Source organism: Desmodus rotundus, chromosome 10, assembly GCF_022682495.2.
Source record: "Desmodus rotundus isolate HL8 chromosome 10, HLdesRot8A.1, whole genome shotgun sequence".
Classification (NCBI taxonomy): domain Eukaryota; kingdom Metazoa; phylum Chordata; class Mammalia; order Chiroptera; family Phyllostomidae; genus Desmodus; species Desmodus rotundus.
The window spans coordinates 39,932,887-39,956,700 of NC_071396.1; the positions used below are offsets into that span (position 1 = coordinate 39,932,887).

The following is a 23,814-nucleotide window of genomic DNA, read 5'->3' on the forward strand; positions in this document are numbered from 1 at the left end:
TGCTCGGACGGGGTAGGGGATCAGCAGGGCAGTACCATGAGGTCGCAGGGCGGGGTGGGGGTGCCAGCTGCTGTCTGGGCCTTAGGACCTCGCCCGCTGCCTCGTTGGGTGCAGGAGCGCACGGGCTGGGCCCCTCACCTCTCACGAACACGTAGATGCTGGCCGCCGTGGTGCCCTCGATGCGGGCCTTGATGTACTTGTAGTAGCAGCTGTAGCTGCCCGTGTCGTTGGCGTGGGCCTCGGGAAGCAGCAGCACCTTACAGTAGGGCTTGGCATCTGTGCCTTCGCAGTCTTGGACCAACCCTGTGTCTTCGCTGTCCTTCCCTGTGGCCGGCACTTCCTCAGCCCCTTTCCCAGGGGCTGGCCAGGCCCACTGGAGGGGGTGCTGCCCCCTGGCAGAGGATGTGGAGGTGAAGAAGGCCCCTCTGCAGCCCTGGGGCCCAGGCTCGCCCACGACTTGTCTCACCCAGAGGGCAGGACAGCCCAGTGTCAGGGCACTCAGCACTGGTCCAGCACCTGGCAGGCACTGAGCACCCTGGGTGCCCGGGCCGCCGTGTGGCAGGCCGGCTTGCAGAGCAGCCTGGGCCCTGGTCAGAGCTGGGCTGCAGGGGGACTGGGCCATTGGGTACCTGGCTGGGCTGACGGTGGCTGCTGAAATGGGTGCAGGGTGACCTGGTGGTGGGCAGGCAGGGGTGGCTGGGGCCCAGTGTGGGGTGACCCAAGGGTGGGTGCAGGGTGACTGGTCTGTGGTGCGTGGGAAATGACTAGGGTGGCCGTGGGGAGGTGGGTGCCTGGGGCTGCAGGGGATGTGGCTCCCACACCCAGGCTCCCCGGGAGACCCAGGAGCTGGAGACCAGGCCTCCAGGCCTGTCCACCCCAGGGAGGGGCCGCCTTCGGGGCTCCCACCACCACCGCCTGCCTCAGGTCGGCAGCCTCCTTGGCCTGACGACTGGAGGGACCCGGGCCCCTCTGCTCCTCCGGCAGGGAGAGGGCTGAGTACCTGCAGGAGATGGACAGGCTGTCCCTGGAGTCAATGATGTGTGTCTCCTCCGTGATGTTCAGGGTCGGGGGGGTCATGGAGTAGCCACGCACCAGGCCTGGGGTGGGAGACGGGGAGCGTGGCCATGCGTCATGAGCTTACATGACAATGCCAATCAGGCGCAGACCCCCCCCAGGGCAGGGGCCCTGAGCCACGTGACGAGGCTGGGCCCACCCGAGTGAGCCCTGGCGGAGCCCTGGGCTGGGCTCGAACCTCCAGCCCCACGTGAGCTGAGCTGCCAGCACAATGCTGACTGAGGACAGTGCAAACTGGGGAAGGCTTCGGTCTGTCGCCGTGGCCTGGTGACCCCCATGTATCTGCCCAAAGGCTCCTCCCTTCTGAACTTCAGACACACAGCCCCTGCTTGTGAGGGGTTCTTGCACGGTGCAGACTGTCCCCAAGCATGCTCAGAACTGACGGCCTCGCCAACACCCCTCACCCCCTCATGCTCTGCCGGGTCTCACAGAGTCCACTCGGTCTTTCCCTGGTTCCTGCAACTGCTGTCCCCCCTCCAGGCCCCTGCTGGCTGCCCCAGCTCTTTCCGACTCCACCTGCCTTGGCCCCCCATTCTTCCTACAGGCTTGTCCCCCAAAACGCAAATGACCCCACTCAGCTAGTTGAAAACCCTCCCACAGCCCTCTGGGACGCTGGCTGCCGCCCCACATCTCACCCACCACCTTCCGGCGTGACGGTGTGACGGCGTGATGGTGTGCGTGAGTGTGCATCTCTGTGTGTGTGTCTCTATCTGTGGACGTGGACCTGTGTGTCTGTGGAGGTTGGTGTGTATGTGACATGTCTCTGACATGTGTGTGTGTGTGTGTGTGTGTGTGCGCGTGTGAGAGAGAGAGAGAGGTCCTGCCAGGCCCAGGGGGTCTGGATCTGGAACTCTGGCAGGTGCATCCTGCCAGGGCCATCCTGAGACAACAGGAAGACAGGACTGGGTGGCTGGAGGCCCTGGGCTGTGTCCTGTCCCTCCCCGCAAGTCCCTATCCTCCTGGGGGGCAGTGCCCACTCTTCTGCCCCAGCCCCTTTCATCCTCATTTGTCCAGCTCCTCTGCACTCCCCAACACCGCTCTACCCCCACACCCCAAACTGCCCTAGAAGAGGCACCTGGGCGGCACCCTCATACACCAGGTCTGGTTTTGGCACCCCAAAGATGGTGCCAGGGCTGGGAAGTCCTCACCAAGCATCTGGTCCCACTGTGCAGACAGAGAAACTGAGGCACCGCCACCCTCAGATGGTAGCCCCTTACCGGGCTGGCACTGTACCTGCCACAAAGCCTGAACCCAGGGCCCCTCCCAGCGTGTAGGCCAGCAGCACAGCGCTCCCTGGGGCCCTGCAGCGGGAAAGCAGCCCTGGGCTCTGCTCCCAGGCGGCTCCTCCGTGTGGGTTCTGTGGCCAGACCCACACATCGCCTGGTGGGCGCCTGACCTCCCACGCACACCAGCCCCCACCATGCACTCCCTGGGACGCTGGAGATGGGGCACTCCGTAGTGGGGAGGCCCTTCTGGGGTTGTGAGGGGCTGGAGAGGAAGCCCGAAGCAGTGGACAGCTGGCCTCTGAGCTATGCGGAAGGGGATGTGATGGGCTTGGGGTGGGACCTGTGGGGGTGGAGAAGCTGGCCCTCCCAATGGCGGGCATGTGGCCACCGGAAGGCAGCCTCGGCAGCCAGTGCCCACCTGCCCTGGAACCGTGCATTCCCCACGGCGACACTGGTGGTGTTGCCCTGAGATGGGGGGTGAGGGTCTCCCCTTTGGGGTGCACATCCAGGCACACACCTGGTACCCCTAGTTCTGAAGCTGTGGCAGAGGGCACAGATGTCGCAGGCTCCTCTTTGCTTCCAAGATGAGGTGAGGCAAGCCAGGCCTCTCCTTTCTGCCCACCCCGCTTCTCTCCAGCTTCATCTCCTGGCACATCTCCGAGAGGCATGGGCCTCTCACCATCGTCCCATAGGGCCTGGAAGTCTCGCCCAGAACATTTGTGCTCCTTCCCCTTGAGACGCTATCTGGTCCGAGTCCACCTCACGCTTCTCTGCCTCACAGGAGCAGTCACCGTTGCTCAGACAGTGTGCGCCTCCTCAGGGCTCTGCTGGGCGGGTGGGTGATGAGTGGGGGCGTGGGGGAGTGGATGGGTGGGGGAGTGGGGCCTATGGGAGCTCCCTCCCTACACCCCGTTGTGCCCCAGGGGAGCACCCGGCCTGCACTGAGGCTGTACTAAAGGAGAACCATCCATCCTACTTGCCAGCTGTCACCTGTGCCTGTGAGTCTCTTCCTTGTTGCCATGCGCCCTGACCTGCCCAGTGCCCAGTGCTCCCTCCCATTGGAACCTGCATGAGCAGCAGACTTGGTGGGAGGCGTCACTGTCTCCCTCGTCCCCCGGCCTTAACTGAGACTGGGCTTTCTGAGGACACCACCGCCCCTGTGGGTCACTGCTCTCCACTGCATGGCCTGACACCGGAGAACTCCTCGCAGCCACCTCCCCTCTCAGAGGGCACCGCCCACGCCCCACTAAAGCTGTCATCGGCTGTTGTCTTGGTCACTTCCCTTCATCCTGTGCTCCCGGCTCTCAGCCCCTCCACCTCGGCTTAGGCTCTTCTCCATGCCTTCAACACCCACACAGTGACTCGCCTTTTCGGTCCCCATCTCCACTGTCCTCCCCCACTCCCCGGGCACACCCAAACCCGGCGTTCTCATGCTGCTGTCACCACATGCTCCTCTTCCTGTGCGCCGCTCCAGCCTCCTGCGCTATGCCCCACCGCTGGGGAGTCCTCCCGCAGCCCCCAAACTCCGGGGCCAGGGACCCCTGCCCATCACCACCCCCTCCTGGCCTCACCCTTCTCTCGGCCCAGCATCCCCCACAGCCCTGTGATGCCTGCGCTGTGCCTGCAGCGGCTCAGCACTGCGGACAAAGCCGGAGCCCTGCACCGCAGCCACCCCTTTCTTTGCCTGTCGGCAAACCTAACCAGGCCCTGGGACTGCAGTTCAGGGGGGCTCTCCCGCCCTCCCCGCACTGACCAGGGAAGCCGTCATATGGAGATACCTCCCCTTCCCCACATGCAACACCCCCCTCAACCCAAACCCTCTGACCCTCCCTCCTCCAAGGCCTGGCCTCCCATCAGGTCACTGACCCCAGCCCCTGGGACGGACTCCTACCGGTAATTTCTCTCCCTTATAACCACCAGTATTTCTTGATGGGATCACCTCCTGTCTTACAAAAGCACAACACCTCGACCCAGTACTCCCTTCCAGCCATGGCCCCCATTCCCGTTTGCCTTTGTAGCAAAAGCTCTGCTCCCTGTTCCCCTCTGCTCACATTTGCTCACCCTCCCACTGGGAGGCAGCTGCACCCCTGCTCCAAGGTCTCCCATGACTCCCAGGCTGCAGGGCGAGGGGCACACCTGGGCAGGGGGCGGAGCTGTGAGCCACCCTGCAATCGCCTCCCGCGCCTCCTCTGCCCAGCACCAAACTCCGTGCCCCTCACTTTCTAGTCTCCAGGCTCTCTCCGAAGTGTCTGGGTACCTCCAAATTCTCCCTTTCCCGCCCAGTCCCCTTTTCTCAACGGCAGCTTAAAGAGTCCGGCCGCCACTGCGCTTGGCCACTCCGTAAACACCGGAGTCTCCCATTTCTGATGCTAATTCCAGACTCACACTCTCACCATCCCTGCCACAGGCTCCTCTTTATAGCTCCCATCTCCCCAGATGGGACAGGAGGCCCACCTCCCCCACCCCAGCCCTTGTGCCCGTCACCAAAGCATCTCAGAGCCAGAACACTGGCCTCCTGGGGGCTGGGGCCCCCCCACCCCGGCCCCCTGCTTGTCCCCAACGTGGCTCCTCACGTAATCGTCAGTGGGAGTTTAAAGCGTGTTGTGCTTTCCTACCAGTGGCTTCCCACTGACCTGCCAGGGAAATCCAAACCCCTGACCTGGGGCTGGCCCAACCCCTCTCCATGACCTCCAAGTCCACCCTCACCCGTGTTCACACCCTCTGGCCACCAAAGCCTGCCGGCCCGCCGTGCTCCTTCCCCGGCCCCACCCTCTGCACGCACTTCTCCTTGCCCGAGCCCCCCGCCGAGAGCTGCTTCTTGCCTTCAGCTGAGACAGGGCCTCCTCACTCGTCCCCCAACCTAAGTGCCCGTCTCAGCCTCCTGGTTACTCACTTCATCCTTCTTGTCACAATTAGTAATGACCCCATTTACTTGTTTGTTTCACGTATGTCTTTCCACTTCCTCCACTAGACAGTGCGTTTCAACGGAGTCAGGACGAAGATGAACCCCTTTTCTCCCCCGCCGCCCCGCCCCGGGCCTAGCACAGCACCTGGCGCAGAGTGAAGGCTCCATAAACACCTGTTTAATGAGTGAATGGATGGGTGGATGGATGGATGAAAGGACAGACGGATAGAAGGATGGATGGATGGGTGGACAGACGGATGGATGGGAAGGCTGACGGAAAGGTGGCTAGATGGAAGGGCACACGGACAGACAGATGGATAGAAGGATGGACAGACTGATGCACAGGATGAGTGGGTGGATGGGCAGATGGGTGGGTGAAGGGACAGGTGGGCGGCTGACGGGCTGGCTAAAGAAACTTCATGGGTCTTTCTTTGGGTCAGACCTTGCTGTTCCTTTGGAAAAGATGTTCCAGGTTTAAGGTCAGGGCCCCAGGCAACCTGTGCACCCAGGCTGCTCAGCAGCTGGGGCAGGTTTGGGCCTGAGGGCTGCGGTGCCCAGAGGCTCCCCGTTGCCCAGCCCCCGCCTGCACGGGGAGAAGGCGCATCCTTCCTGCCTGGCTGTCGTCTGTCCCTTCCCGCAGCAGGAAGCGCTCTCATCCTGGCCTCTGCCGCGCTCCCCCTGCCTTCCTCTTCCTGGCCCAGGAACTGGCTCCTTCCTTCCCCTGGCCAGCAGCCCTGGCCCCCCAGCCCGCAGCAGAGCAGTTGGGGCTGAGCCGAGGTCAGGGAGGCCAGAGTGCATGCCTCTTCTCTGTACCGTCAGCAGCCTTGGGCAGCGGGGACCCTGGCGTCAGCCACAGGCGGCCGGCTGGCTGTGGGAGCAGCCGCTGGGGTCCTGGGTGAGGGGCAGACAGGAGGGGCAGGAAGGCTTGTGGGTTAGGCACTGCCTCATTTGAGCCTCACCCAGCCTGGGAGGGAGCACGGGGTCCTCGGTCCAGACCACAGCAAGGAAACCCGGGCCCCAAGCCCCACGGCAGTGATGGCCTGCAGCTGCGCAGGAGCCTGGGGCTGTGGAGCCCAGGCCTCTCCCGCCTGGGGCCCTCTCTCCATCCCCTTCTCTCCCACAGCCACCCTGAGGGCCAGCCTGCCTCCATGACCCCCAGCAGCCTCCTTCCCCGCCTCCAATCTGTCCCTTAGCCCAGAGGGGAGACCCTCAGATGCCTTCTCTGGCTCTTCCTGGCCCTCTGGAGCTGTACTTGACCTTGGCCTGGCCTCCGGCATGTAGCCCATCCCCAGAGCACCTGCCCTCCTGGACAGTTTCGCCTCCCAACGCACCAACCACACCCACTGTCCATCTGCAGAGTCCGCCGGGCCCTGGCCCACCTCCTGGCCAGGCTCATGCTGTGTCCCCTGCCCTTCCCCGCTCCCTGAGCCCTGAGAACTGCTGTTCCTGCCCCAGGGCCCGTGCAGTGTGCCGGAGACTGGAGGCTATGAGCATCGCCCCCCCACCCCCCAGGGCCTTCACCCACCACAGGGTGGGGCTGTGCATGTCACTGGACTGCTCCCGGAGGTCAGGACGTCAGTAGCCTATGGCTCTGTCCCCAGGTCCAGGAGGACTGAGCAGCGATGACATCAGGATGGTCTGTGACCTCAGAGGGCCCCTCCTTGCTCTGGTCACCCGTGGGGGAGAGGGCAGTCCTGCCAGCCTGGCCCACACTCTCCTTAGCATCTGTGCCCAGGAGGTCAGAGGTTGCCGGGGTCAGGCAGGGACTGCAGACTGGAGGAGAGCTGAGGGAGTGGCACTGGGGGCAGCTGGCCATGTGGGGTCGGGCTTGAGGTCTCCGTGCATCAGCTTAGGGTGGGGCAGCGTGGGGCGACCCGCTCCAGAGCCCTCGCCTTCCACTCTCAGGTCCTGTCTGTGTACAGGCCCAGGGGTGGGAGGGGTCGGGGTGCTCTGTCCTGGAGATCTGCTACCTGGCTGGCAGCCCCCATACCTGCAGAGATGAAGGGTGAGGGTCAAGAGGCCATCAGTCCACCCACCCCCAGCACTGCAGGATGGAGACGGCTGGGCGGGAGGGGCCCCGAACCTGGCTGCTGGACCACAGCACTACTCTCTGACTGTGTGGACTTGGGCAAGTCACTTCCTCCCAGCCCGCGTTTTCCCACTTGGGAAAGGTGAATTGTCCGTCAAATTGTCGAATTGCTGGGAACCACAGACCACAGACACCGTAACACCACACTGAGACCCACTGTGAGAACACACTGTCCCTGGCTGTGCACGCTGAGCCCTTCTTTGTCACTGCCTGCTGAACGTCTTGCCTGTCACAGCTGCTGCATCTCACTGTGACCCTGTGTTGTGGTCACACGATGGAGGTGGGGGGTCACAGAAAGCCTTCCTAGTGGGAGGGGCGCTCACACGGGCTTCACAGATGGAGTAGGAGTTTGCTGGCCCAGGAGGAGGGAACACAGAACAGAGGGACCGTGCAAAGGCCAGAGAGCAGAAGACCTTGGGCTGTAAGGCAGACAGAAGAGGTGGAACACGGTGTGGGGCCCTGAGGCCACAGAAGAGGGCCCTAGCTCGCAGGCCCAGCCTCAGGCCCTTGGCCAGCTCCTCGCATTCAGGCTCCTGCTCTGCTTACCCATGTGCTTCCTCCTCCTGGGACTGGTCCAGCCCCCAGGGCTTCAAGCCCACCTCTGAAGTCCCCACTGTCCCTGGCAGCTCTGCTGAGCTCTAGTCCTGAGAGGCCCTGGGCCCCACATGTCTCCTGCTGGGTGCCCCCCAGGCCTCGGTCCTTGGCTGGACCAGACCCCCTCCTGGAGAAGACAGCCAATGCTGTGGGGAGCACACTGCTGTGTGCCCCGGCCCCGGATGAGCACGTGTGAAGAGGATGGAGAATCCCCAGTGTTGGCGAGGATGTGGGCAAACAGACCTCACAGGAATAAAAAAACGCTCATACACTTTGATCCCCAATTCTGCTCACTCCGATACATCCTGTTACGGCAGGAACAGTGAACGCGTGTTTAGCAATTTCTGCGGACTGGCCTGCCGAGCGCGCGGCACTCCTGGAACCTGTAATGCCCTCCCCCCACCCCCAGGGCATATTATTCGTGTCATTGTGCAGATGAGACAACCAAGATACAGAGGTTAGCTTCCTAGTCAGAGATGACCGCTGGGGGCAGGACTCTGGAAAGCTACCGCGTACTCCACACGGCTGCATAGTTGCATTTCTGCAGTTTACGGGACATGAGAGCCTTGCACCACGGGCTCGTCTGTCTTCCACAAACCTGGAAGCACTACTCTCCCACCTGTGACAGTCGCATTCTTAGTGGCAGACACACGCCAGGCACCCCAACTCCACTCATCCCTCATAGCCAGCTGGTCGCCACGTCACGCCCACTCTCAGGCCCAGCGTCAAAGACGAGGGTGTCCGGGAGGGCCAGGCCTGCCCTCTCCTCCCCCTGCCACTCTGGCCACGCGCTCTGCACTCCCAGCGCTTGGAAGCCCTGCAGCAGACGCCCTCCGGACACTGGAGACTGCAGCCACCCCTCTGCCGCCCCCCGCCCACCCTCCCCACTGTCTGGCCAGCCTCAATGTCCCTTTTCTGACTCAACACCCCAGTGTCTCCCCACTGGTTGAAACCTTATCCAGTGGTCAGAGGGTCTTTCTAGAATTCAAGTCCTTCTCCTGCTGAAAACCATTCCTGTTTCCCGAACTTTTAGGGGCAGATTCTGAGCTTCTCCCCTGACCCTCCAGACAGCTTTGTTACCTGCCACCTGCTTGGTGCCTATTCCAGCCCTAGAACCGCAAGCTGAGGTCGCCTCCCGAGGGCCCCCCTGCACATTCCCACAGCCCACAGCTCCAGGCAGGGACTGGCTCCCTGCCCACCCCAGTTCCTTAACACGAACACGGGGAGGGCCCTGCAGGGCCCAGCACAGGACTCCCCTGCGACTGCCCCCGATGGGCTCTGAGGATCTGGGGCACAGAGACAGCACAGAGCTGTGGGCAGGTATGGAGGTGAGGGATGGAGGGGTGGGTGTCCAGGGTCGGCCAAGGGAAGACCTGGGGGAAGGCGATGCACCTGTGGGGCGTGACCTTGGGGAAGACCTCTGGGACATCAAGGTGAGCATGTCCCCCAGGTTGTCAGAAATTTAGGATCCCACATGGCCACCTCTCTAGAGCTTCCCCAGGGAATGCGGACAACTGCTGGCGTGCCTGCCCCCTCTCACCCCCTTGGCCCCCATGCCACCTGGGACCAGTCACATGTCACGGCCCTGGAAGCTGCTGTAGCACCGAGTGAGCCGCTTCACCCCTCTGGCCTTAACTTCTCACTCTCCAGGTGGGCACAAGGAGCCTATGCTGCGAGGCCGACACCTTCACACGCCATCGTGTACAGAAACCTGATGGGCCGCTGTGAACAGGGGCGGTTCCATCCCCGACAGTGTGTGTGTGCGCGCGCGCATGCGCCTGAGCGCCAGCGTTGCTCAACGCACAAGAACTTCCCTCGGGTGAAGTTTAAGGTCGCTCGGAGCAGAGTGCTTTCGGTTGAGTGAAGACAAGAGCTTCCCCCGCGCCCACCTGAACACCTGGAATCCACGCTCTCAGGGAGCACAGCAGGGGGAATGAGGCTCCCCACCTCCCCTCCTGTCCCCAGCAGGCCCCTGCCTGGAGTTCGCCACAGCCTCGGGAAGGTGGGGTGAAGGCCGCGCAGATCCGGAGTGTGCGGGGGCTGGGGTGTGTGGTGGGTGCTGGTAGGTGGACGTGGGGGCTAGGGATGCCCTGGGGACTCCAGCATGAGGACCTCCAGCACCGGTCCAGGAAGCTGGTGCTGATCCCCGGGGCCACTCAGGTCTCTGCTCTAGAGAGGCCGCCCCGGGGCAGCACCCAGGCAGTTGCGGGAAGTAGGGAGTGGTGTTGAGGCTTCATGGCAGTGGGGGCTGCCTGAGTACCCCGGGAAGGGTGGGGAGGTAGGGAGGAGGGAACCCTGGCGAACGCTCAGTTCCCCACGCAACACAGCCCGGGGTGCAGCCAGCTGTGCCGCGCAGTTGCCCCGCCTGCCTGGGGTCAGGACTGGCGGTGTTATCGGACAGCCCAGCTGGCTCAGAGGTGGCCCCCTAGCGCTGCTAAATCGGGGCCGTGGGCTCCTGCCGCAGGAAGAGGGAAATACAGGCAGGATGTCCTCTTCTGTGGCCGACAAGTCCTTTCCCATGAACCCCTGCTGACCTCGCTGGCCACGTGGCGGGGCTGCCCCACTCACCACCCTGGCCTGAGCCTGCTCGCCTGTCCGGAGGGGCCACCCACACCCAGCCTGGCCTGGGGCAGGGAGTGCCTGGTGTCTGCCTGCCCAACCTCAGCCGCCCCGGGTTGCAGGCCTGCACCTTCCTCCCCCAGACTTGTGCCTTCGGCGTGACCGGAAAACCAAGATCCCAGAGGAAGCCAGTGTCTGAAAAGGATCGAAACTCAGGAACCCCTGGCTGCCACCGGACATGTCCGCAGGGTCTCGCTCAGAGGTCAATGCAGGGAGTGTGAATGGCTCCCTGGACCCTTCTCCCTGCCTGCTCTCCTCTCCAAGGGGCATCCCAGAGGGCACACACTAGGCCTGGGTGGAAAGCAGGCTGCCACCGGGAGGGTAACACCCAGGCGACAGCAGGAGAGGTGTAAGGCAGACCTGGAGAAGAACTTCCCCTCATGGCTAAGACCCCACTTAATTTCCCTGGGTTCCCTGACTCACCTCAGTCCCATCCTATTCAAGTGCTCGCAACCTTCCTCTTTCCTCCTCTGGCCGATTGCACCTGCCGGGCTCTCCCGGCAAGTCCTGCTGGACACCTCCACCCAGAGGACCTGCTTTCCCCAGGGAGTACCTTGCCTTTCCCCAGGTTGGATCCTGCTCCCGGGGCCCCCATGTGGTAAACAACCTCATGGCCCATCCTGTTGCTGAAGCCAGAGACGGGCCCTTGTCCCGCTCTGCCCGACATCGCTGCTGCTGCCCCCGGGGTGCATCTCCTGGTCCACTCACAGTCTCCTTGCTACTGGCTCACTGCTCCGTGTGCCTGGCCGCGTATTCATCGACGCTGGCCAGCTGGCTCCCTGCTCAGCACCTCCCCTTTCCAGATGTGCTGCTGGCTCCTGCCGCCTCCACCTGCTTTGTCCCCCCTCCCTCACCCCAGACTCTAGCCGCATCTGGCCACCCACATATCCCCATACACCGTCTAAGTTTCCTGCCTCTGGGTCTTTGAGGGTTTCTTGGCTCTGCCTGGAATTCACTGCCCTGGAGTCTGCCGGCCCCTCCAGGAAGCCCCAGCTGGAAGTGCTGCTGCCTTCCTGTGCAGCCACAGCCACCAGCTGGGCCACTGGGGTCACTGAGCACTTGTGTCCCTGTGCTAGACATCCAGTGCCACATCTGTGTCCCTGCTAGCCCGTCACTCAGGAAATCCCTGCAGGACAGACCCAGGTCCACCCCCCGGACCACCCTGAGCACTGTGGCCTGTGACTTGCACAGACAGGGCTGCGGCTGGGGGCAGGTTGGGGAAGGCACGGCCAGGAGCTGGCCAGACAGCCCCCTGTGACACCTCTCGACCACTGTGCTCTGGGGAGGCAGGGCCCCTCAGCCACACTGACCCCAGAGGCCTGGTGGGCACGTGAGTGGCACCTGCACTAGCTTCCCCGGAGCCCTGAGCTGGGGCCAGCGGTCGACGGGCACCAAGTAATGTGGGCCCAGGCCCCGCATTCCGCCTGCACCAACCAGCCTCCCTGCCCCAGCCCCACCCCGTCCCACACACCTGGTCCTGGCTCAGGGCTGGGGAGCTGGGACAGGGCATCATGTGCAACTCAGCTCGAAGCAGGGACCATTGTCCTCAGGCCAGTGCAGCTAGCTGCCCAGCTGTCACCCGCCTCCCTGGCGTGTCCCTGAGCTGACTGCCCACTGTCCAGAGGTGCAAACAGCCTCTCTGAGCCCAAGAGACAAAGCCCCTTGGGGCTGACCTCTGCCACCTGCCCTGTCTACAGGGACACTGCTGGAGTGAGGCTTTTTGAAAGTGGACTGAGACACCAGGTCATGAAGTCTAGCCCAAGCGCGGCCCTTCAGTGCTTGCCAGCCTGTCTCTCTGCCACCCCTGAGGAAACTGAGGTGCAGGGAGAGGAAGAGAGGGGCACAGGCCAGACAGCAAAAACTTAGGGGGAGAGCTGGGACATAATGGTCTGATTCTCCAACCAACAGCACACCTCTGAGGGGTCGGCTTCAGAGACCGGCTCCTCTCCTGCCAGCGCCTCCCCTCCCACACTGGCTGCGCCGGCGCTCAGCTGAAGCAGTCTGCTTCTGCCCAATCGCCCCCCATCAGGCCAGGTCCTCCTCACCCAGCAGTGGGGGAGGCAAGTGCAGGGCTGGGGCGGGGGGCAGCAGTGGTTTCCTCCTCTCCCCGTGGGCATCTTCCCACCAGCTGAACCCTGATCCAGCCTGGGCCACCCCTCCAGGGGCGCCTCAGCTAACATCCTCTCTCCTCCCCTTCGCCAGCCAACTTCGGTAAGAATCACGCGTCTTCACAGCAGGGCTGGCCTCAGCGCCGCCCCCCCCCTCGGCTCCCCCGAGCACCAGGACAGCGGCCTCTGCAGTGTCCCCATCTCCCTCTCCGGCCCCTCCGTGAGAGGGCGCCCCATCCCGGGCCCTTCACTAGGCTCCCTCTTGGCACCCCAGCCCAGCCCCTCTCTCAAACACTGCACTCAGCTGCCTGCCAGATGTCTCCTCATGGCAGGGTCTCCCCCAGTGCAGCCAGGGACCCATTCACTTCCCCGCCCACACTCATTCAGTCACTCAACAAACACCAAGTGCTTGTGAGAGCCTGGGCCTGAGCTGGGTGCAGGGCCTTGGGAAGGACCCAGGGGTCGCAGGGTCAGTTCAGACTGGTCCAACCTGAGGTCCGACAGATGCCTTCCCCCTGCCTCCCTGGAGGTTCTCCCGCACCTCCTCCAGCCCCTGAAGGTTGTTAGCCCACAGACCTGGGCTCACTACTTCCTTTACTTCTGGCCTCCTGGGGGTCTTGGAGATGTTATGTAGGCCCTGGGTCTACGCTATCCATCTGAAAAACGGGTCTAACACTCCTTGTGAGGTTTAAAAGAGATGAAGCATGGAAAGCCACTATTTAAGGCCCACGGTTTTCCAAAACGCTGAGACCCCATCTTTCCCTTCAGACCTCCCGGCACTCCTCCTCCAACCTTGGGAACCCATGACCACCCCTCTTACCGTCTACTTTCCAGGGTCCCCAGGCCTTGCATGGAGCCCCAGCTCATCCCTCCTCCACTGGGGATGCTTTATCTCTGCCATCTCCCTCCAGCCATACCCTCCTGCCCCTCCTCACCCCCACGCTCTCCAGCCCCTAAAAGGCAACCTTTGGTCACGCTCCCGTCACACCGGACCCAGCCTCTCCATAACGCCCTTCTGTGGTGGCCTCTGCCTTGTGGCCAGGATCCTTAGCTCAGCCTTGAAGATCCCTGTACCCCCAGACACTGGGAGGGCCGGCCTCCTGCCTCTTCTGCCATGCTGATAGCTCTCAAGTTGCCGACTCAAGATTCGCCTCAAATTCCAACACGTACCTGCGCGCAATCCTCCCGAGGGCGCGCCTGTCTGCAGTGGTCCCCCAGCCGCTGCCCCCGCGGGCCCTGGCCTGGGCAAGGTAGGCGCCTGCCCCGAGCGCCCTCTGGGGGGCCGACCTCAAGCGCAGACGGGAGGCGTCGGGAAGTGCGCACCCAGGTCTGCGGCCGGGCGGGGATTGCTGCTCCTCGCCCTGGGACGATCGTGGACGCTCCGAGACGCTCCGAGGGCCCGCACTCCTCGGGGGAGCGAGTGAGGAAGCGAAGGACCCAGAGTGAGAACGCAGAGCGCCCGGGCCGGGCCGGCGCGGAGGTAGCTGGTGCACGGGCGGTGGAGCGAGAACCCGGGCGCTATTCCCGCGCGGCGGTACAGCCGGAGCCCCGTCGCTGACCCGGCTGCAGTCCCCGCCCGCCCTTTCCTCATCCCGGCCGGCCCCGGCCCGGCCCGGCGTTCTCCGTGTGGTGCCCGCACCCCTGGTCCCCGGCCTCGTCTGTCCGGGTGCCCCAGGCTTGCGGGTGCCCTGTCCCCGCCCGCACCCCGTCGGCGCAGTCCCACCAGTCGCCCCGGGAGAGAGGACCCCGCACGGCTAGCGGCGCGCTCGGGCGGGCGGAGAGCTCACCGCGCTCGCCGTCGAGCAGTCCGAGGCAGAGCCACAGGCGCAGGCACAGCGCGGCGCCCCGCTGCATCTCCGGCCGCTGCGGCGCGGGTCCGAGCTGCGCGGCCTCCGCGGCAGGATCACAGTGTGAGCACAGCCCGGGCGGGCCGGGGCGGGGCCGGGGCGGGGCCGGGAGGCGGGACCTGGGGCCTAGGCCCGCCCCTCGCACCTCTCGGCTCCGCCCTGGCCCAGGGGGCGTCCAGCCAGAGTCGGAGGTGCCTGCGTCGCCCCCCGGCGGGGCGCTGGTGAGAACTCAGTCCCGGGGAACCGTCGCTCCTGAGACCCAGGGCCGCTCCGCGCAGGGCGAGCAGGTGACGCACAGCCCCCTGGTTGTGCGCTCCAACCCCGACGGACGCCACCGGGTGGTCCAGGTTGAACGCAAGGTGGCCCCGCGCATTTTTCTGTATTTTCTTCAATCAGTGGATACTACATTTAAAGTAAGAAAAAATAAAAAGCACTAACTATGACAAAAATAGTTATATGTCAAATCTTTGGGAACATTCCGCAGACTTTATCTTGCGCCCGACGTGGGGTGGACGGAGGTCCAGGCACCCCGTGCACCCCACCTCCCCCTGCAGGCTCGGGCTCCTCTCTGGAGCTCCCTCAAATACTTCTGCTCTGAGCTCATTCATAAGTCCTTTTATCAGGTGACACTTTACTCTCTGCTTTGGCAACCCTCCCGCAGACTTCCTTTCTCTTTTCAGCCCTAGAATTTTCCTATTTACAATAAATCCCATGACGCTGACCACGTCCCTCCCTCGCCTTTATTCTGCTTCATTCACACTTTGTCCACGCTCTCCCGTCAATCCGCTCGTCCTTGCCAAAAACCAGGACGAGGCTGTTGACAACAACCACGACCAACCCTCAAGTCCAAGCAGGAATTGAGTATGTTGTTAAGTTGGAATCACAGATCGGTGGGGACAGTGTTGATGATTTAATAAGGTGGTGGCAGCCCTGGCTGGTGTGGCTCAGTGGACTGCGCGCCGGCCTGCGAACCGAAAGGTCGCAGGTTAGATCCCTGGTCAGGGCCTGGGTTTCCGGGCAGGTCCCGGGTTGCGGGTTTGGGCGGTGGGGACGTGCGGGAGGCAACCGATGGATGTTTCTCTCACGCATCCTCCCTCTCTCCCCCTCCCTTCCCCTCTCTGAAAACAAAATAAATAAATAAATGGAGGAAACTAGGAAACCGAAAGGTAGATTTTTTTCCTCACCCATATATTGATCGTCTTTCAATTTTTTGTTTTAAAATTTTAAAAAATCTTGTGAGGTGTAACACATATAGAACGTATATATGAATGTGTTATAAATGTAAATGTAAAGCAAACACCTGTATGTTCCCCCCCAGACCAAGGGGTGCAGATGGGCACCAGAACATCAGAGGCCCCCCTTTCTCATCACAAACCCCTCCCCAGGCTCCAAAGCTTGGCTTTATCACCCCCTGCTTTTCTTTGTCATTCGATTACCCAAAATACACATTTTGTTTTTTAAACCTTATTTCTTTAATTTTTTAAATATATTTTATTGATTACGCTGTTACAGCGGTTCCATTTTTCTCCCCTTTATCCATCTAGGATTTTGCCTGGGCTGTTGCGTGAGATCCCCGCAGACCGCCGTGCCCACCCCCACTTTGCTCCCTCTCCTCGCTGCAGTTCCCCGCTGGGTCTGTGCTCTGCGACCCACGGGGGTCTGGGCGGGGCCAGTTTCTGACCTTCACTGTTAGGAACACGCCTGCACGGGGTTCTCAGGGTGCGTGTGCCCTGTTCCCCTAGGGCGTGTCTAGGAGTGCCATTGGCAGGTCACAGAACGTGCGTCTTCAGCCTGGTGGACAGTGACAAGTCTTTGCACCATTTTGCACTCCGGGGGGACTAGTGCCCTGGGCCCCACATCTTTGCCAACACAGTACTGTCCGTTTGATTTTTAAAATGTAGCCGTTCTCATTGGTTTGTAGCAGTATCTGTCTCATTACCGTTTTCAGTGGCTTTTCCGTGATTACTGTTGGGGTTCAGCACGCTTTTGAATCGGCCATTTGGATTTCAGGTCTTTTGCTCCTTGCCTTTTCTTTTTGATGGGCAGGAGTTCTTTTACATATTCTGGATATGAGTCCTCGCCAGCTCTGATTATTTTTGCTGTGCAACAAATGACTCCAAAGCACGGCGGTGCAGAACAGCAGCGTTTGCTTCTGCTCGTGCTTTAGAGCCGGGAATTTGGGAAGAGTTTGGCTGGGCACTGCTCTCCAAGGGTCTCTCCCACAGTTGTCGCCAGCCGTCTGGGGGCTTGACGGGACGGACAGCCGGCAGCTGATGCAGGTTCACCTGGGGCCGGGCTGGGCTGTCAGCTGGCGAACCCATTCACCTCTTTACCAGCAGTGGCGGTTTTCCCCAGGGTGAGCCTCCCGCAGACCATGGTTTCCGCGTCGTCACAGCCCGCCCAGGGAACTCGCTGTCCAATTCTTGGAGGGGGAGCGGCAAGGTCACCTGCAGAGAGCATGTGAGGCTTCTTCGGAAAACACACTGGACCACCATGTGCTACAGGTCCCCTCTCCCACTCAGAGTCTTTTCATTCTCTTAATGGCATCCTTTTTATGGGGGGATCTTAATTTTAATACAGAACCCTTATGAGTTATTTTCCTTGTGGATGGGGCTATTTGCATCCTTTAAAAGAAATCTTTATCTTGATGTCATGGAGATTTTTTTTGTCATTCACAAATGTTGGCTATTTTGTCTGACATTTACATCCTCAGGCACCTGTAATTGCTTTCTGTGTCCTGGGAAGGAGCAAGTCGAGTGTCTTTTTTCCCCTGGAAGGATATCTAATCATCTCAGGACTGTTTATGAAAAGGCCTTTGCACACTGTTCTCTCGCCCCATGTTGGTCATAAATTACGGTCCTGAATCTACACTGGTTGGGTCATTTTCTGGGTTCGGTGTAGTTGTCTGTTTTCATGCTGTTATCATGTCTTAATTGCTTTAGCTCTATAAAAATCTGCATATGTTTTTTTAAAATCCTCATCCAAGAATATGTTCATTGACTTAGAGAGAAAGAGTGAGAAAGAGAGAGAGAGAAACATTGATCAGCAGGTTTTCTTTTGCTAATCTGTTATGAAGCCCTTCCGATGCAATGTTCATTTCTGGCGTTATGATTTTTAGCTCCAGGATCCCATTCGATCTTTTTATATGTCCTCCATTTCTATGCTTATTTCATTAATTTGTTTTCTTTTTGAATTCTTCAACATATTTATAACTTTTAAAGTAATTGTCTGCTAAGTCCGTCATCTCTCTTGTTCATGGGTTTATGTTGACTGGTTTTTCTCTTGGTTTTGTGTCAAATTTTCCTGCTTCTTTGTATATTCAGTAATTTTTGTGGGCGTTGGACATTTTCAGTCTCGCACTGGTGAACGTCTGGGCTCGTTATGCTCCTTCAAAGGACACTAGCACTTATTCCGGCCGAGCATTAACTTACTTGTACACCAGCTTTCTTTTGACATTTATTTTAAAATGTTTTTGTGGAAATGTGGTAGCCGCCTTCTAAGGCTTTATTAGTTTTGGGTTTCTCCTGAACGCACAGGGATGCAACAAGGCCTCTCTGGTTTGACTGTTGTTTCCAGCCCTTTCTGAATTCTTGGGATTGCTCAGCCCGTAGACCTTTGCTCAGCCTCTTGGAATTTTGCCTCACGCACGCAGAGGAAAATTCAGCCTCACCCTGCAGCAGATCAGGTGACTCACTTTCAGGTCCTGCAGGGCCTTTTCTGCGTAAGTGGAACTTGTCCTACACCCTGTAACAGAGTCCAGCTGCTTTGGCCGTCCCACTTCTGAGATGGTGACCTCACCTCTGCAGGTCTGCCATGCCTCGTTTGATCTGGAAAGTTGAAACATGTGTAGGACACACGCAGTCAGAAAGCTGAAACATACGTAGGAATCACCTGGAAAGCATGGTTTCCTATGATTTGTCCAATTTTCTAGCTGTTTATGGAAGGAGGGAGAATCTGTCACGGTGAAAGCGGTCACTTCGATTGAACTTGCATCTACATGTCTATTGGCTACCTGGCCCGTTTTCTAATGGGCTGCCCTTCGTGTGGCTAAGCTGCGGAACCCTTTACCTGTTCTGCTCGTAAATGCTTCGATGGGCACACGCGTTGCAAAACCATCGGCTCAGTGTCTCGTCTTTGTATTATTTTAACGCTGTCTTTGATAAATGGAAATTACTATTTGTAGCGTAGTCCATTTTACCACCTTTTCTGTTTTTGCACAGACTTTTTGTGTTCTGTTCTAAAACGTTTCTGTTTCCCCCAAAGTCCTGATGGTATCTTCCTACACTCTCTTCTCAGCCTGTTAGTTTTCCATTTGCGCAGTTCGACTGACAATTTATCTAGAATTGATTTCTGTGTATGATGTAAGATATGTATCAATATTCAGTTGCTTATCGTGCTGTTTAATCGACTTGGTGTAATTTATTGGGATAACCACTGCTTGCCCACTGCTTCTCCGAGGTACATTTGTCTTAAACCTCGTCTTGTTAGATGGGTGGGTCTGTTTCTGGACTGTTATGTCTCATTTGTCTACCTGCCTACCCTTGACTCAGTGCCACGCAGGTGTAACTACAGTAGTTTTATAATAACTTAATGCTTGGGAATGTTAGTCCTTGAAATTCAGGCATCTTTGCCCAGAGTATCTTACTTTTTGTTGGTCCTTTGCATTTTATACTAATTGTAGAATAAGCTTGGTAATTTTCAGAAATGAAAAATCTGCTAGAACTTTGATTGGAATTACATTGAATGTATTTGGTGGAATTACCATCTTAACTATTTTCAATCATGAACATGTTGTGGCATCCATTTATCTAGTTTCCCTTTCATTTCTCTGTATAATATTTTGTAGTTTTCTTGAAGTCCTCATGCTAGGATAAGTTCATTGATTTTAGAGAGAGAGGAAGGGGGAAGAAATAGGGAGAGAGAGAGAGGTAAAGAGGGGGAGAAACATCGATGTGAGAGAGAAACATGGATCGGTTGCCTCCCTTACATACCCCAACCTGGGACCGAACCCAGATGCTGTATGGGGTGATGCTCCAACCCACTGAACCACCCGGCCAGGACATGTTTTATAGTTCAGATTTGCTATTTTTATTACAATTCAGATCACTGCATTTTCTAATTTTGAGTATAATTTCTTTTTTTGAACTACGGGTTATTTAGAAATATGTTGTTTAACTCACAAATATTTGGGGATTTTTTAGTTTTCTTTGATTTCTGGTTTAATTTGCTTGTGATTAGAGAGTATATCCTCACTGAGTTCACGTCTATGAAATTCACTGAAATTGACTTGGGGCTCAGCATGTGGTCTATCTTTGTAAATGCCGCATGTTACTTGGAAACAATATACTTGAAAAAGTCGCTGAGAGTGGCACAGGCCTATGCACGCCGCCAGCTCGAGCTGGTGGGTCCTATTGTCCACATCTCCTACATCTCCACCTTTCGTTTCTTTGTTTTCTTGTTCTGTCAGTTACTGAAAGAGGTGTGTTAGAATTCTAATTCTGGTTTGGTTTTGTCAGTTTTCTTTTTTAGTTTTTAAATTTTTGCTTCATGTAATTTCAGTATATAATATTATGTATTTGTGTATTTTTTTCAACAGGTCAATCAAGTATTTTTTGTTGTTACACATTTTTTCTTCTATTAACGTGGTAGATCGCAAAGATAACCACCATCCTTTCCTTCTATCTGTGACTTGGAAGTTCCCGTCATCAATTTTATGTGTTTTGATCAACTATTATTAGTGGCATGCCTATTTAAGATTGACGCATCTTCCTGTTGGATCGGCCCTTTTAGCTGTGTGTGATATTTGTGACTTTCGTCTCTTGTAATACATTGTAACCTAAAGCCTACTTGGTCGGCCGTTATTCTAGACACAGCGGCTTTCTGTAGGTTATTGTACGTGTGGTCCATCTCTTACCACCTTTTTACTTGCAAACCATAGTCAACTCTGCTCTGGTTCAGTGTTTGCATTTCTGAAAGTTACTGTACCACTGAAAACCTCACAATAGCAACCCCAGAGCACATGGAGGAAATGAGGCCAGGGGTACAACACTCAAAACTTCATCAGCAACCCATTACAAAAGGGACCAGAACTTAGTAAAAGTGCCAGCGCAGAGTCCATTTCTGGCACAAGGGACGGCACAAAGAGCAATGTGGATACTGGTGAAAAATTATTTAGAAACAACCATTTAAAGCTTCCGAAAATGGGCCTTAGGGCACACAGAAGATGAAGAAACATTTATTCAGAAAAACCTACCAAAACTCAGTAAGAACAGCGAGAGTCTGTGGCAACTAAACCACAACCTGCTTCCTCCTGCCCCTCCTTGAGCTCAGTGGCACTGTAGGGACGACTCCACTCCAGTCAGTGTAGCCAAGAACGCAGGTGCCCTCGCCACCAGCCCTCAGTCGGACGCCCACCCAGCAGATGCAGGGTATCAGCACTTCTGTCTTCCCCTTGCTGCCCGTCGCAGAGGCTAAGTTCTGGCTGAGTGTGGCCAGGAGAGGCTACTGTCTTCTGTCCAGGCCCCCCCTCACAGGGCAGAGGCTCTACTGTGGGGGTGGCATGCTGAGAGAGCAGGGGTCCTGAGTACCCTCGCCCAGCCCGTTTGCAAGGCAGAGGTCCCACGCGGGGAGATGCAAGCGAGGAAGAACAGGTTCTGCTCTGTTTTCCGAGCGCAGAGATCCTGAAGCAGGTGCTTCTCCGTGAGGCTTGCATGCCAGTGTTGCTTCTCCGCCCTGGAGGCAAGGCTCAGAGACTCCCCCCCCCCAGCCCCCCGCCAGGGAGGGAGAGGCTACTTTGAAGATCTTCCAAAGAGCACTGAGTTTATTTTCAACAGAAAGTAAGAATGTTCAAGCCTAAGGGTATGTTGAAAAACAATGGATGTCGTGATGAAAAATAATAAAAGGAGATAGTGGTAGATTTATTAGAAATATAAGCTAAACCATAGGGTCCCTAGTTTACCAGAAGGAACCAGGAAATGAAACAGCTGAGAGGCCTCCCTGGGCCAGAACAAATCTCCAACCCGGACTTCAAAATCTGTCCCTGAAAAGGAGCCCACATTTAATTTAATCAATCTGTGCAGCAATTTAAGCCCCAGGGCATCATTAGAAGCGATAGAACAATCAGTCAGCAATTAACGGAGCTTAACATCTGGGTGTGGGCAGGGAAGGAGACCAGGGAAGGAGCCAAAGTCCCTGTCACCCCAGGGTGACCGCAAGTGCTCAGGGCTGTACCTACGGAGCAGATGCGCGGCCTTCAGAGTGCGGGAAGAAGTTGGAGTCACTAAAATGACCCTCATCACAGACAAACAACAACTAACGACAGTCTGAAGGGTGGAGACTGGTGCCCAGAGTCGCTACAATATGTCGGCTAAAATGTCTAATTTCCAACAAAAAAATCACAAGATATGAAAACGCAAACAAACAAGCAGGGAAGTTTGACCTGCACACGGAGGGAAAAAAATCAGGCAACAGAAACTTCCCGTGAGCAGGACCACGTGTCTGATTAACAGACTTTAGCGTCATAAATATCTGCAAAGAACTGAACTAACTCATACTTCAAGGAGAGAGATGACACTGTTTAATTAAATAGAGAATATCAATAAGAAATATAAATGTTAAAAAGAATCTAATGGAATGTGTAGAATCTAATGGACAAAGACAATGGAGGGAGCGAAGGATTGAATATGGGAGGTGCGGGGTGGGGAGGGCCGGGGAGGGTTATGTGGGAAAAATGGGGACAACTGTAATTGAACAATAAAAAAAAAAATAAAGTGAAAAAAGTTAAAAAAGAGTCAAATGGAAATTCTAGAGCAGAAAAGTATAATAACTAAAATTAAATATTCATTATGGTAGGCTTAACAGTATATTTGAACTAGCACAAAAAAGAATTAGTGAATTTGAAGATCGACCAATAAAGATGATATAATCTGAAGAAAAAAAACTTTAATCTACACATTAGAGAAGCTGAATAAATTGCAAGTAGGAAAAACACAAAGAGACTGACAAACAGACATATCCTAGTAAAAATGCTGGAAGAATGCCCTGACTGACGTGGTTCAGAGGGCTGGGCGTGGTCTCACAAGGCAAAAAGTCCCCAGGTGAATTCCCGTCTGCGCACACGCCTGGGCTGTGAGTTCAGTTCCCCGTGCGGGTACAGTCAAGAGGCAACTGATTGATGTTTCTCTCACACATAAATATTGCCCTCCCTCTCTTTCTCCCTCCCTTCCCCTCTTTCTAAAAATAAATACATAGAATCTTTTTTTTTAATGCTGAAAGGCAAAGACAAAATCTTTAAAGCAGCTGAAAGAAAGTGAATCATCCCCTAAAGGGTAACCTCATTAAATTAAAAGCTATCTTCTCAACAGAAAAAACGTATGCCCTTGAATGGCATAGTCAATGTGTTCAAAGAAAAATATTGTCAACTAAGAATCTTATATTCAATAACACTTTTCTTTAAAAAATAAAGGCACAACAGACATTCCCTCAAACAGAGAATTTGTTGCTAGAAAGTCCACTTCACAAAAAATGCTAAAGGAAGTTCTCCAAGCTGGAAGCGAGTGACCCCAGACAGTAATTCAATTCCACATGAAAAAGCAAAGAACGCCAGTAAAGGTAGCTATAAAAGACAGTGTAAATGCATATTTCTTTTCCTTTGTACTTCTAGCAGATATAAAAGACAATTGTATAAAACAATATTTATATAATTGTGTTATTGGAGCTTTACCATAGAAATGCATATTTTGCAATGATAGAACAAAAGAGAGGGTGGGGTCAAAGCTGTTTCGGGCTAAGGAAATGACTCCAGATGGTACCTTGAAGCCACAGGAACAAATGAAAAGAACCAGAAATGATAACTAAGAAGGCAATATGACAAAAACTGTAACTATATATTTCTTCTTCTTTCTGTGCTAAGCTTCTTTAAAATACATAAAATTATGTAAAGTTATAACAATGTATTGTTTTGTAGCATAAGTGAAAAATGTATAAAATAATACCACAGAAAGAGGAAAATGGAGTAGAGCTATAGAGTAGTAATGTTTCTACATTTACTGGAATTAAATTAGTATAAATATGAGTAGATTCTGATTGGTTAAGATGTACGTATAAGCTCAAGAAATAACAAAAAATAGTTCAAAAATAATTAAAGAAATGAAATAGTTACAAAAGAAAATATTCACTGGCTGAAAAATAAAATAAAGAAGCAATAGAAGACATATAGAAAATAAAAATACAAGGTAGCAGATGTAAACTCATCTGTATCGATAATAACAGTATATTTAAATGGATTTAATGATCCCAACAGAAGGTAGAGACCGTCAGATTGTATGAAAACAGGATCTACTAGATGATGTCC

The 23,814-nt window shown here is 56.1% G+C and overlaps 1 protein-coding gene across 9 annotated transcripts in view; it reads right to left on the reverse strand.

The window, feature by feature from the left end:
• The window catches only part of FLT4 (fms related receptor tyrosine kinase 4), a 38,599-nt gene extending 24,088 nt beyond the window's left edge, over positions 1-14,511 (reverse strand). For all 9 annotated transcript variants that reach the window (XM_053913007.1, XM_053913005.1, XM_053913004.1 and 6 more), the window contains exons 1-3: positions 14,403-14,511; positions 1,001-1,097; positions 139-392 (exon numbers count right to left, since the gene is read on the reverse strand). In XM_053913007.1, coding sequence (XP_053768982.1) covers positions 139-392; positions 1,001-1,097; positions 14,403-14,469 — 418 coding nt within the window. In that variant the 5' untranslated portion in view covers positions 14,470-14,511. The remainder of the gene's footprint in view (positions 1-138; positions 393-1,000; positions 1,098-14,402) is intronic.
• Between the last annotated feature and the right edge of the window lie 9,303 nt (positions 14,512-23,814).